At 69.3% G+C, this 13,587-nt stretch overlaps 1 protein-coding gene across 1 annotated transcript in view; it reads left to right on the top strand.

Annotated features, from left to right (window-relative positions):
• PLEC (plectin) overlaps positions 1 to 11,668 on the top strand; it is a 34,703-nt gene extending 23,035 nt beyond the window's left edge. Inside the window, 4 exon segments of the mRNA XM_070392523.1 lie at positions 12 to 110; positions 885 to 4,265; positions 4,346 to 5,230; positions 5,232 to 11,668. Coding sequence (XP_070248624.1) covers positions 12 to 110; positions 885 to 4,265; positions 4,346 to 5,230; positions 5,232 to 10,574 — 9,708 coding nt within the window. The 3' untranslated portion in view covers positions 10,575 to 11,668.
• The last annotated feature ends 1,919 nt before the right edge of the window (positions 11,669 to 13,587 follow it).

The raw sequence follows: 13,587 nt of genomic DNA, 5'->3' as shown, positions 1-13,587 counted from the left end.
CCTGCCCCCAGTACGTGGACCTTCGCACGCGCTACAGCGAGCTGACCATGCTGACGAGCCAGTACATCAAGTTCCTCAGCGAGACGCTGCGGCGCATGGAGGAGGAGGAGGTAGGCCTGGGGGTGGGGCTCCTGCTGCCCAGACGCAGCCCGGGGAGCTCGGGGGTCATCACTTAGCTCAGCCCCCCACTCCCTGCTGCCGCCAGCGCCCCACTCTGCGCTCGGCCTGCTCTCCACGGTGGCTGGCACCTCCTCCTCCGCCTCAACCTCCTCCTCTGCGTTTGCGCCTGCCCCACCGGCTCTCCTTCGGGTTCTTCCTCGGGAGCCCGCGTCGCCGTTCCTCGTTCCTCGCTCCTCGCGGCTGCTGCTCTGGAAGAGCTGGGGTGCTGGCCGCGGGCCGGGCAGGGGTGTACTTGGGTGAGGGCAGGGGGGGTGCCAGCTCTCCCGCTCCTCCTGGTGGCCTCGCCGTTGGCCCACCTGCAGCCTCTGTGGTCAGCTGTAGGCGTTTGTGTCCTTCTGAGCTGGCGCGGTGGGCACCGCTGCCCCGCGTGGCCACCTTGGGGTCGGGTCACGCGTTCACGTGCTCAGACAGGGCTGGTGGTGGTGCAGCTCAGGGCCTGCGAGCCTCCTGCTTCGCTCGCTCTCTCCTCTGTCTCGTCGCCTGTCCGAGGGAATAGGGGCTGGTGAGCACTGTGGGGCCGGCTGCGCTCGCTGCCCTGAGTGTCCTGGGCGGGGTGCACGCTCCCTCCCGCACCGGGCTGTGACCTCTGTCTCCTCATCCCCCATCGTGCTGTCCGCGTGGACTGTGGTGGTGCCGTGTCCCCTGCGCGCTGGCTCGCACTCACTCTCTCTCTGGTTCTCTCCCTCTCTCTGCCGCGGCCACAGAGGTTGGCCGAGCAGCAGCGGGCAGAGGAGCGGGAGCGCCTGGCGGAGGTGGAGGCCGCGCTGGAGCAGCAGCGGCAGCTGGCGGAGACACACGCGCAGGCCAAGGCGCAGGCCGAGCGGGAGGCCCAGGAGCTGCAGCGGCGCATGCAGGAGGAGGTGGTGCGGCGCGAGGAGGCCGCGGTGGACGCGCAGCAGCAGAAGCGCAGCATCCAGGAGGAGCTGCAGCACCTGCGGCAGAGCTCGGAGGCCGAGATCCAGGCCAAGGCCCAGCAGGCGGAGGAGGCCGAGCGCAGCCGTGTGCGCATCGAGGAGGAGATCCGCGTGGTGCGCCTGCAGCTGGAGACCACGGAGCGCCAGCGCAGCGGGGCCGAGGGCGAGCTCCAGGCCCTGCGGGCGCGGGCGGAGGAGGCCGAGGCGCAGAAGCGACAGGCGCAGGAGGAAGCGGAGCGCTTGCGGCGGCAGGTGCAGGAAGAGACTCAGCGCAAGCGGCAGGCGGAGGCCGAGCTGGCCCTGCGCGTGAAGGCGGAGGCGGAGGCCGCCCGGGAGAAGCAGCGGGCCCTGCAGGCGCTGGAGGAGCTGCGGCTGCAGGCGGAGGAGGCGGATCGCCGTCTGCGGCAGGCGGAGGTCGAGCGGACCCGCCAGGTACAGGTGGCCCTGGAGACGGCCCAGCGCAGCGCCGCCGCAGAACTGCAGAGCAAGCGCGCCTCCTTCGCGGAGAAGACGGCCCAGCTGGAGCGCACCCTCCAGGAGGAGCACGTCACCGTGACGCAGCTGCGCGAGGAGGCGGAGCGGCACGCCCAGCAGCAGGCCGAGGCGGAGCGCGCCCGGGAGGAGGCCGAGAGGGAGCTCGAGCGCTGGCAGCTGAAGGCCAACGAGGCCCTGCGGCTGCGGCTGCAGGCGGAAGAGGTGGCGCAGCAGAAGAGCCTGGCGCAGGCCGAGGCGGAGAAGCAGAAGGAGGAGGCAGAGCGCGAGGCGCGGCGGCGGGGCAAGGCGGAGGAGCAGGCGGTGCGGCAGCGGGAGCTGGCCGAGCAGGAGCTGGAGAAGCAGCGGCAGCTGGCGGAGGGCACTGCCCAGCAGCGCCTGGCCGCAGAGCAGGAGCTTATCCGGCTGCGGGCCGAGACCGAGCAGGGGGAGCAGCAGCGGCTGCTGCTGGAGGAGGAGCTGGGGCGGCTGCAGCGCGAGGCGGCCGAGGCCAAGCAGAAGCGCCAGGAGCTGGAGGCAGAGCTGGCCAAGGTGCGCGCAGAGATGGAGGTGCTGCTGGCCAGTAAGGCCCGCGCCGAGGAGGAGTCGCGCTCCACCAACGAGAAGTCGAAGCAGCGGCTGGAAGCCGAGGCCGGGCGGTTCCGGGAGTTGGCGGAGGAGGCTGCCCGCTTGCGTGCCCTGGCGGAGGAGGCCAAGCGGCAGCGGCAGCTGGCGGAAGAAGACGCTGCGCGGCAGCGGGCGGAGGCGGAGCGGGTGCTCACTGAGAAGCTGGCCACCATCAGCGAGGCCGCGCGGCTCAAGACAGAGGCAGAGATCGCGCTGAAGGAGAAGGAAGCGGAAAACGAGCGCCTTCGGCGGCTGGCGGAGGACGAGGCCTTCCACCGGCGGCGGCTGGAGGAGCAGGCCGCCCAGCACAAGGCGGACATCGAGGAGCGGCTGGCTCAGCTGCGCAAGGCCTCGGAGAGCGAGCTGGAGAGGCAGAAGGGGCTGGTGGAGGACACGCTGCGGCAGCGGCGGCAGGTGGAGGAAGAGATTCTGGCCCTGAAGGCGAGCTTCGAGCGCGCAGCCGCCGGCAAGGCGGAGCTGGAGCTGGAGCTGGTGCGCATCCGCAGCAACGCGGAGGACACGCAGCGCAGCAGGGAGCAAGCGGAGCTGGAGGCCACGCGGCAGCGGCAGCTGGCGGCCGAGGAGGAGCAGCGGCGCCGTGAGGCGGAGGAGCGTGTGCAGAAGAGCCTGGCGGCGGAGGAGGAGGCGGCGCGGCAACGTAAAGCGGCCTTGGAGGAAGTGGAGCGGCTCAAGGCCAAGGTGGAGGAGGCGCGGCGCCTGCGCGAGCGCGCGGAGCAGGAGTCGGCGCGTCAGCTGCAGCTGGCCCAGGAGGCGGCGCAGAAGCGGCTGCAGGCGGAGGAGAAGGCGCACGTGTTCGCGGTGCAGCAGAAGGAGCAGGAGCTGCAGCAGACGCTGCAGCAGGAACAGAGCGTGCTGGAGCGGCTGCGCGGCGAGGCAGAGGCCGCCCGGCGGGCCGCGGAAGAGGCCGAGGAGGCGCGGGAGCAGGCCGAGCGGGAAGCAGCGCAGTCCCGCCTGCAGGTGGAGGAGGCGGAGCGGCTGAAGCAGTCGGCGGAACAAGAGGCGCAGGCCCGGGCGCAGGCACAGGCCTCCGCGGAGAAGCTGCGAAAGGAAGCCGAGCAGGAGGCGAAGCGGCGGGCGCAGGCGGAGCAGGCAGCCCTGCGGCAGAAGCAGGCGGCCGACGCGGAGATGGAGAAGCACAAGAAGTTCGCGGAGCAGACGCTGCGGCAGAAGGCGCAGGTGGAGCAGGAGCTGACGACGCTGCGGCTGCAGCTGGAGGAGACCGACCACCAGAAGGGCATCCTGGACGAGGAGCTGCAGCGGCTGAAGGCGGAGGTGACGGAGGCGGCGCGCCAGCGCAGCCAGGTGGAGGAGGAGCTCTTCTCGGTGCGCGTGCAGATGGAGGAGCTGGGCAAGCTCAAGGCGCGTATCGAGGCCGAAAACCGCGCGCTCATCCTGCGCGACAAGGACAACACGCAGCGCTTCCTGGAGGAGGAGGCCGAGAAGATGAAGCAGGTGGCGGAGGAGGCGGCGCGGCTGAGCGTGGCGGCCCAGGAGGCGGCGCGGCTGCGGCAGCTGGCGGAGGAGGACCTGGCGCAGCAGCGGGCGCTGGCAGAGAAGATGCTCAAGGAGAAGATGCAGGCGGTGCAGGAGGCCACGCGGCTCAAGGCTGAGGCCGAGCTGCTGCAGCAGCAGAAGGAGCTGGCGCAGGAGCAGGCCCGGCGCCTGCAGGAGGACAAGGCGCAGATGGAGCAGCAGCTGGCGCAGGAGACGCAGGGCTTCCAGCGGACCCTGGAGGCCGAGCGGCAGCGGCAGCTGGAGATGAGCGCGGAGGCCGAGCGCCTGAAGCTGCGCGTGGCCGAAATGAGCCGGGCGCAGGCCCGCGCGGAGGAGGACGCCCAGCGCTTCCGGAAGCAGGCGGAGGAGATCGGGGAGAAGCTGCACCGCACGGAGCTCGCCACGCAGGAGAAGGTGACTCTGGTGCAGACGCTGGAGATCCAGCGGCAGCAGAGCGACCAGGACGCCGGGCGCCTGCGGGAGGCCATCGCCGAGCTGGAGCGCGAGAAGGAGAAGCTCAAACAGGAGGCCAGGTTGCTCCAGCTCAAGTCGGAGGAGGTATCGGCCCCGCACGCTCAGGGGCGGGCTGGGTGGGGGGCTCCCGGGCTGAGGTCCCTTACCCCCCTCTCCCTCCACAGATGCAGACGGTGCAGCAGGAGCAGCTGCTGCAGGAGACGCAGGCCCTGCAGCAGACCTTCCTCTCGGAGAAGGACAGCCTGCTGCAGCGGGAGCACCTCATCGAGCAGGAGAAGGCCAAGCTGGAGCGGCTGTTCCAGGACGAGGTGGCCAAGGCGAAGACGCTGCGGGAGGAGCAGCAGCGGCAGCAGCAGCAGATGGAGCAGGAGAAGCAGCAGCTGGTGGCCAGCATGGAGGAGGCCCGGCGGCGGCAGCGCGAAGCCGAGGAGGGCGTGCGGCGCAAGCAGGAGGAGCTGCAGCGCCTGGAGCAGCAGCGGCAGGCGCAGGAGAAGCTGCTGGCCGAGGAGAACCAGAAGCTGCGGGAGCGGCTGCAGCGGCTGGAGGAGGAGCACCGGGCCGCGCTGGCCCACTCCCAGGAGATCGTGGCCTCGCAGGCCGCGGCCGCCAAGACCCTGCCCAACGGCCGGGAGGCCCCCGATGGCCCGGAGGCGGAGCCCGAGTTCGCCTTTGACGGGCTGCGGCGGAAGGTGCCAGCCCAGCGGCTGCAGGACGTGGGCATCCTGCGCCCCGAGGAGCTGCAGCGGCTGGCGCAGGGCCGCACCACGGTGGCCGAGCTGGCTCAGCGGGAGGACGTGCGCCGCTACCTGCAGGGCCGCAGCAGCATCGCGGGCCTGCTGCTGGAGCCCGCCCGCGAGAAGCTGAGCGTGTACGCGGCCCTGCAGAGGCAGCTGCTGAGCCCGGGCACCGCCCTCATCCTGCTGGAGGCCCAGGCGGCCTCGGGCTTCCTCATCGACCCCGTGGGCAACCGGCGGCTGACGGTCAACGAGGCCGTGGCCGCGGGCCTGGTGGGCCCTGAGCTGCACCACAAGCTGCTGTCGGCCGAGCGGGGCGGTGACCGGCTACACAGACCCCTACACCGGGGAGCAGATCTCCCTCTTCCAGGCCATGAAGAAGGACCTGATCGTGCGGGACCACGGCATCCGCCTGCTGGAGGCCCAGATCGCCACGGGCGGCATCATCGACCCCGTGCACAGCCACCGCGTGCCCGTGGAGGTGGCCTACAAGAACGGCTACTTCGACGAGGAGATGAACCGCGTCCTGGCCGACCCCAGCGACGACACCAAGGGCTTCTTCGACCCCAACACGCACGAGAACCTCACGTACCTGCAGCTGCTGGAGCGCTGCGTGGAGGACCCCGAGACTGGCCTGCGCCTGCTGCCGCTCACCGATCAGGCGGCCAAGGGCGGCGAGCTGGTCTACACCGACTCGGAGGCCCGGGACGTGTTCAGGAAGGCCACCATCTCGGCCCCGTTCGGCAGCTTCCAGGGCCGGACGGTGACCATCTGGGAGATCATCAACTCCGAGTACTTCACGGCGGAGCAGCGGCGGGACCTGCTCCGCCAGTTCCGCACGGGCAAGGTCACCGTGGAGAAGATCATCAAGATCGTCATCACCGTGGTCGAGGAGCACGAGCAGAAGGGACAGCTGTGCTTCGAGGGCCTGCGCGCCCTGGTCCCCGCCGCCGAGCTGCTGGAGAGCAGGGTCATCAACCGCGACCTCTTCCGCCAGCTGCAGCAGGGCGAGCGCTCGGTGCGCGAGGTCGCGGAGCTGGATGCCGTGCGGCAGGCCCTGCGGGGCAGCGACGTCATCGCGGGCGTGTGGCTGGAGGAGGCGGGCCAGAAGATGAGCCTCTACGAGGCCCTGAAGAGGGACCTGCTGCAGCCGGAGGCGGCCGTGGCCCTGCTGGAGGCCCAGGCCGGCACCGGGCACATCATCGACCCCGCCACCAGCACCCGGCTGACCGTGGACGAGGCCGTGCGCGCCAGCCTGGTGGGGCCCGAGCTGCACGAGAGGCTGCTGTCGGCCGAGAAGGCCGTGACGGGCTACAAGGACCCCTACTCGGGGCAGAGCGTCTCCCTGTTCCAGGCCCTGAAGAAGGGCCTCATCCCCAGGGAGCAGGGCCTCCGTCTGCTGGACGCCCAGCTGTCCACGGGCGGCATCGTGGACCCCAGCAAGAGCCACCGCGTGCCCCTGGACGTGGCCTACACCCGGGGCTTCCTGGACAAGGAGACCCGCAAAGTCCTGAAGGGGCCCAGGGACGAGGCCAAGACCTACGTTGACCCCCGGACGCGGGAGCCGGCCACCTACGGCCAGCTGCAGCAGCAGTGCCGGCCCGACCCGCTGACAGGGCTGAGCCTGCTGCCGCTCTCGGAGAAGGCCGCCCGGGCCCGGCAGGACGAGCTCTACTCCGAGCTCCAGGCCCGCGAGGCCTTCGAGAAGGCCACGGTCGAGGTCCCCGCGGGCAGCTTCCAGGGCCGGACGGTGACGGTCTGGGAGCTCATCCACTCGGAGTACTTCACGGAGGAGCAGCGGCGGGAGCTGCTACAGCAGTACCGCACGGGCAAGGTCACCGTGGAGAAGATCCTCAAGATCGTCATCACCATCGTGGAGGAGGTGGAGACCGTGCGGAGGGAGCGGCTCTCCTTCAGCGGCCTCCGCGCCCCAGTGCTGGCCAGCGAGCTCCTGGCCTCCGGGGTGCTCAGCCAGGCCCAGTTTGAGCAGCTCCAGGAAGGCAAGACGTCGGTCAAGGACCTGTCGGAGGTGGACTCCGTGCGGACGCTCCTCCAGGGCAGCGGCTGCCTCGCCGGCGTCTACCTGGAGGACTCCAAGGAGAAGGTGACCATCTACGAGGCCATGCGGCGCGGCCTGCTCAGGCCCAGCACGGCCACGCTCCTGCTCGAGGCCCAGGCGGCCACCGGCTTCCTGGTGGACCCCGTGCGGAACCAGCGGCTGTACGTGCACGAGGCCGTGAAGGCGGGCGTCGTGGGCCCCGAGCTGCACGAGAGGCTGCTGTCGGCCGAGAAGGCCGTGACGGGCTACAAGGACCCCTACTCGGGCAGCACCATCTCCCTCTTCCAGGCCATGAAGAAGGGCCTGATCGTCCGGGAACACGGCATCCGCCTGCTGGAGGCCCAGATCGCCACGGGCGGCATCATCGACCCCGTGCACAGCCACCGCCTCCCCGTGCACGTGGCCTACCAGCGCGGCTACTTCGACGAGGAGATGAACCGCGTCCTGGCCGACCCCAGCGACGACACCAAGGGCTTCTTCGACCCCAACACGCACGAGAACCTCACGTACCTGCAGCTGCTGGAGCGCTGCGTGCGCGACCCCGAGACCGGCCTGCGCCTGCTGCCGCTGAAGGGGGCGGAGAAGGTGGAGGTGGTGGAGACCACACAGGTGTACACGGAGGAGGAGACCCGGAAGGCCTTCGAGGAGACGCAGATTGAAATCCCGGGCGGCGGCGGTGGCGGCAGCGGCGGCCCCGGCGGCTCCACCATGTCGCTGTGGGAGGTGATGCAGTCGGACCTGATCCCCGAGGAGCAGCGGACCCAGCTGATGGCCGACTTCCAGGCCGGCCGGGTGACCAAGGAGCGCATGATCATCATCATCATCGAGATCATCGAGAAGACGGAGATCATCCGCCAGCAGAACCTGGCCTCCTACGACTACGTGCGCCGCCGCCTCACGGCCGAGGACCTGTACGAGGCGCGCATCATCTCCCGCGAGGCCTGCCGCCTGCTCCGGGAAGGCACCAAGAGCCTGCGCGAGGTGCTCGAGGCCGAGTCCGCCTGGCGCTTCCTCTACGGCACGGGCTGCGTGGCCGGCGTGTACCTGCCCGGCTCCCAGCAGACGCTGACCGTCTACCAGGCCCTCAAGAAGGGGCTGCTGAGCGCCGAGGTGGCCCGCCTGCTGCTGGAGGCCCAGGCGGCCACGGGCTTCCTGCTGGACCCCGTGAAGGGCGAGCGGCTGACGGTGGACGAGGCCGTGCGGAAGGGGCTGGTGGGCCCCGAGCTGCACGACCGGCTGCTGTCGGCCGAGCGGGCCGTGACCGGCTACCGTGACCCCTACACAGAGCAGCCCATCTCGCTCTTCCAGGCCATGAAGAAGGACCTGATTCCCGCCGAGGAGGCCCTGCGGCTGCTGGACGCCCAGCTGGCGACGGGCGGCATTGTGGACCCGCGCCTGGGCTTCCACCTGCCGCTGGAGGTGGCCTACCAGCGCGGCTACCTCAACAAGGACACGCACGACCGGCTGTCGGAGCCCAGCGAGGTGCGCGCCTACCTGGACCCCTCCACGGACGAGCGCCTCAGCTACACGCAGCTGCTCCGGCGCTGCCGCCGCGACGACAACAGCGGCCAGCTGCTCCTGCCGCTCTCGGACGCCCGCAAGCTGACCTTCCAGGGGCTGCGCAAGCAGATCACCGTGGAGGAGCTGGTGCGCTCGCGGGTCATGGACGAGGCCACCGCGCGGCAGCTGCAGGAGGGCCTGGCCTCCGTGGAGGAGGTCACCAAGACCCTGCAGAAGTTCCTCGAGGGCACCAGCTGCATCGCCGGCGTGCTGGTCGACGCCACCAAGGAGCGGCTGTCGGTGTACCAGGCCATGAAGAAGGGCATCATCCGCCCGGGCACGGCCTTCGAGCTCCTGGAGGCCCAGGCGGCCACCGGCTACGTCATCGACCCCATCAAGGGGCTCAAGCTGACCGTGGAGGAGGCCGTGCGCATGGGCATCGTGGGCCCCGAGTTCAAGGACAAGCTGCTGTCGGCCGAGCGGGCGGTGACCGGCTACAAGGACCCCTACACCGGGAAGCTCATCTCCCTCTTCCAGGCCATGAAGAAGGGCCTCATCCTGAAGGACCACGGCATCCGCCTGCTGGAGGCCCAGATCGCCACGGGCGGCATCATCGACCCCGAGGAGAGCCACCGGCTGCCCGTGGAGGTGGCCTACCAGCGCGGCCTCTTCGACGAGGAGATGAACGAGATCCTGACCGACCCCTCGGACGACACCAAGGGCTTCTTCGACCCCAACACGGAGGAGAACCTCACGTACCTGCAGCTGATGGAGCGCTGCGTCCCCGACCCGCAGACCGGCCTGCGCCTCCTGCCGCTGAAGGAGAAGAAGCGGGAGCGGAAGACGTCCTCCAAGTCCTCGGTGCGCAAGCGCCGCGTGGTGATCGTGGACCCCGAGACGGGCAAGGAGATGTCGGTGAACGAGGCCTACCGCAAGGGCCTCATCGACCACCAGACGTACCTGGAGCTGTCGGAGCAGGAGTGCGAGTGGGAGGAGATCACCATCTCCTCCTCGGACGGCGTGGTCAAGTCCATGATCATCGACCGCCGCTCCGGCCGCCAGTACGACATCGACGAGGCCATCACCAAGAACCTCATCGACCGCTCCGTGCTGGACCAGTACCGCGCCGGCACGCTGTCCATCACCGAGTTCGCCGACATGCTCTCGGGCAACGCCGGCGGCTTCCGCTCCCGCTCGTCCTCCGTGGGGTCCTCCTCTTCCTACCCCATCAGCCCGGCCGCCTCCAGGACTCAGCTGGCCTCCTGGTCCGACCCCGCCGAGGAGACGGGCCCCGTGGCCGGCATCCTGGACACGGAGACGCTGGAGAAGGTGTCCATCACGGAGGCCATGCACCGCAACCTGGTGGACAACATCACGGGGCAGCGGCTGCTGGAGGCCCAGGCCTGCACCGGCGGCATCATCGACCCCGGCACCGGCGAGCGCTTCCCCGTCGCCGACGCCGTCGGCAAGGGCCTGGTGGACAAGGTCATGGTGGACCGCATCAACCTGGCCCAGAAGGCCTTCCACGGCTTCGAGGACCCGCGCACCAAGACCAAGATGTCGGCCGCCCAGGCCCTGAAGAAGGGCTGGCTGTACTACGAGGCCGGCCAGCGCTTCCTGGAGGTGCAGTACCTGACGGGCGGCCTGATCGAGCCCGACACGCCCGGCCGCGTGCCCCTCGACGAGGCGCTGCAGCGCGGCACGGTGGACGCCCGCACGGCCCAGAAACTGCGGGACGTGGGCGCCTACGCCAAGTACCTCACCTGCCCCAAGACGAAGCTCAAGATCTCCTACAAGGACGCGCTGGACCGCAGCATGGTGGAGGAGGGCACCGGGCTGCGGCTGCTGGAGGCGGCCGCCCAGTCCAGCAAGGGCTACTACAGCCCCTACAGCGTCAGCGGCTCCGGCTCCACCGCCGGCTCCCGCACCGGCTCCCGCACCGGCTCCCGGGCCGGTTCCCGCCGGGGCAGCTTCGACGCCACCGGCTCCGGCTTCTCCATGACCTTCTCCTCCTCTTCCTACTCCTCCTCCGGCTACGGCCGCCGCTACGCCTCAGGGCCCGCCACCTCCCTGGGGGGCCCCGAGTCCGCCACGGCCTGACGCCCGCCCGCCCCCCCCTCCCGCTCTGCATGTGGCCGGGCTCCCTGCCAGGCGCTGAGTCTTACTTTCTGTAATGTTTAAAGGTGTCTTCCTCCAAGCGGTGCCTCAAGTTTAACCAAAAAGACCAGACTAACGTGAATGTGCGTGCCGTCCAGGCAGCCCTGTGTCTTGGGGGACAGGGCTGGTCTACCCCACTGACCACCTCCCCCCCCCCCCCGCCCCGATCCTTCTTCTCTACCTGCCCCTCACCACAGCCAGGTGCCTTGCAGGGTCCAGGGCCCCCAGCCCAGCCCTCCTGTCTCCCCAGGGAGGTCCCCCCACCCTGTAGGCCGGCCCCGCTCAACGACCAACCAGCCACCAGTCCTGGCTGCTCGGGGCAGGGGCCACCCGTCCCTGGCAGAGCCCCTGGGGCTGGCCTTTCTCATCTGGTCCAGGACTGACCTGCTGGCTCAGTGGGCCTTGGCGGGAGGGAGCGGGTACTGTGTCAGCCGTCTCTTCCAGTCTGTCCAGAGCAGCCCCTTCCCCACGGGAAGATGAGGGTCCAGCTGCCTGGGCTCTGCCCCCAGCCCCCGCCCCCGCCCCTCTCCTGAGACCCCAGGCCTCTGGCTCCTGCCTTCAGCCTCTGCTCCTAGAAAGTGCCTTCTGTGTTCTCCTCGCACACCCGGCCCCGCGGGCCCCGGCTTGGGGCGAGACGGGCCTCCCGGTGCACCTGGGGCCGCTGGCCCTGGCTGGGCACGGCTGGGACTTCTGCGGGCTCTTTTCTCCGGGGCCCGTGGCTCCTGGGCCTCGAGTCCTGCCTAGGGTGCTGTCCGCCCGCCTGCCTCTCCGGGAGCTCAGCCCTGCGCTGGGCCCGGGGATGCTGGATGGACTGTCGGCGCTGACTCAGCAGCCCAGCCCGGCCCACCCTCCTGCTCCGCCCAGCCCCGCCTCGGGGGCTCCCCCCTGCCTCCACCCTCTGACTCAGCTTTGCATGTTCCACTAACCCGGGTGGGCGGCGGGGGAGGCGCCAGGCTGCCGGCTGCCTCAGGGCAGAACACTAACCTGACCACGGGCGGGCCTGCGGCGCCCACCCCAATAAAAGCGATTCCACCTCCTGTGGGTCTCGCCTCTCCTTTGTCCTGGGGTCGGTGTGTGTTGGGGTGCACGGGCGCCGCGGGCCTCGGCTCAGAGCTTGGCCCCTGCACCCCGGCCCGGGGTTTGGAGCCGGGCTCTGGCCAAGACGCGGCCCTGGGGTCACGTCTTGGGCAGGAGAAACCCAGACTGAACCGCCCCGAGCAGGAGACAAGGTGAGGGGCAGGGCAGGGGCCAGGCTGTCCCTCCAGGTGGGGACGCGCCACTGCTTAGCCCCTTAGCTGGGTGCACGATCGGCACTTACTCGAAGGGGGTGTCACCTGACCCTGTACCAGTTGGCCCTTGCCTGCCCCCCTGCCTGGAGGTAAGTCGGTCCCTGTCCACCAAGGGGACCTGCTAGGAAGGATGCGGTTGAGAGCCCCAGAGGCCGGCACCCTGGCCCCTCAGGTCCACGAGCCCCTCACATTCCGATTATTCCAGCGTCGGCAGGACTCTTCCTGGGAAAACTTACAAGAGGGGGGTGAGGGGCAGCCGCAGCCCCACGGAGCCGCTGGCCTGAGGCACCACGGATGTCCACCTGCTGTGCCCAGGGCGGGCCATGACCGGACACTCGCCCTGGGTCTGGGTGCTGGTGGCCACGCCCTTGGCGGGCTCTTTGCTCCGTGAGCTCTCACAGCTGGCGTGGCAGCACTGGGTGCCCCGGGCAGCAGCTGCCTCCACGTGGCGGTCAGGGTCTCTCTGCCAGGGTGGCGGCCGCTCGGCCTGTGGTCCCCTGGACAGGAGCCGCCACTGTGAGTTGAGTGAGACACGCTCTCACTGTCCTGGGCGGCAGTGTTTTCCTCCTCGAATTAGAACTGTTTTTTCAGGTGTTTTTTTTTATGTGTTTTTATTTTATTTATTTTTATATGTTTTTGATCTGAGAGAGAGAAACATCAATGATGAGAGAGAATCATTGATTTGCTGCTTCCTGCACGCCCCACACTGGGGATCAAGCCTGCAACCCTGGCCTGTGCCCTGACCAGGAACCGAACCGTGACCACTTGGTTCCCGGTTGACACTCAACTGCTGAGCCACACGGCCGGGCAGGACGGCTGTGTTCTGACAGCCTAAGGTCACAGGGACAAGAAACCCCTGTCCCGTGTGCACGGGGGTCCTAGTGTTGGGCCACTCGCCTCCCACTCCATGGTTCCTGTCCCCTAGGGCCACGACTCAGGGTAGCGCCCACGGCCTAAGAGACAGTGCTGCCGGCTGCTGCTGGGCGAGGCGTCCCGTGGTCCCGGCCCCATGCTGCACCCCTCGCTGTGAGCGGGTCTGTTTTGCAGGAACCCACACTGTGGACTGAGGCACCCGGGCCAGCATCGAGCCTGGAGCGCTCAATTTCCCGCTGAGCTGCTGGTCGGTGTGTCTCTGTGGCCCCTGCGAGGCTGATGGGCCGGGCTGGGAGAGGGAGCTGTGCAGTCAGCCCGTGCACCTGGGCTGCCCTGGTCGTGCCTGGTTCAAGTCCTCGGCCGTGGGTAGCTCGATGCCGCCAGTGCATGTGGGCACAGGACATGAGCGCAAACTCCCTGCGTCCACCCTGCAACCCCCTCCAGGCAGTGCAGTCCTGCCCCTCAGGTTCTGACCGACCAGCCAGACCATTTCCCCAGGTGACTGAGTCCACATGAGTCCGGCCGAGGGCCCCGCTCCTGTCCACACGGATGACTCAGGGCTTCACAATACACAAAGCCCAAGGCCATAGCACTCAAGGGGATGGACAAATCCACCATTACAGGCTGCAGGGCCCCTTCCTCAGTGCCTATCGGACCCAAGAGACGAGAACCCAGTGAGGTCTTGGGGTCTTGAGCGACACTGCAAGCAGCCTGGCCTCTTGGACATCACAGAAACTCCACCGTGTTAGCAGAACACGTTCTCTTCCAGTGCACACGGAACACTTGTCAACATA

The sequence above is a fragment of the Myotis yumanensis genome, unplaced genomic scaffold (assembly GCF_028538775.1).
Source record: "Myotis yumanensis isolate MYYU_CA2020_CCGP unplaced genomic scaffold, mMyoYum1.0.hap1 SCAF_15, whole genome shotgun sequence".
Taxonomy (NCBI): domain Eukaryota; kingdom Metazoa; phylum Chordata; class Mammalia; order Chiroptera; family Vespertilionidae; genus Myotis; species Myotis yumanensis.
Note: the sequence above shows the minus strand (reverse complement) of the source record. Positions and strands in the feature narration are given on the sequence as shown.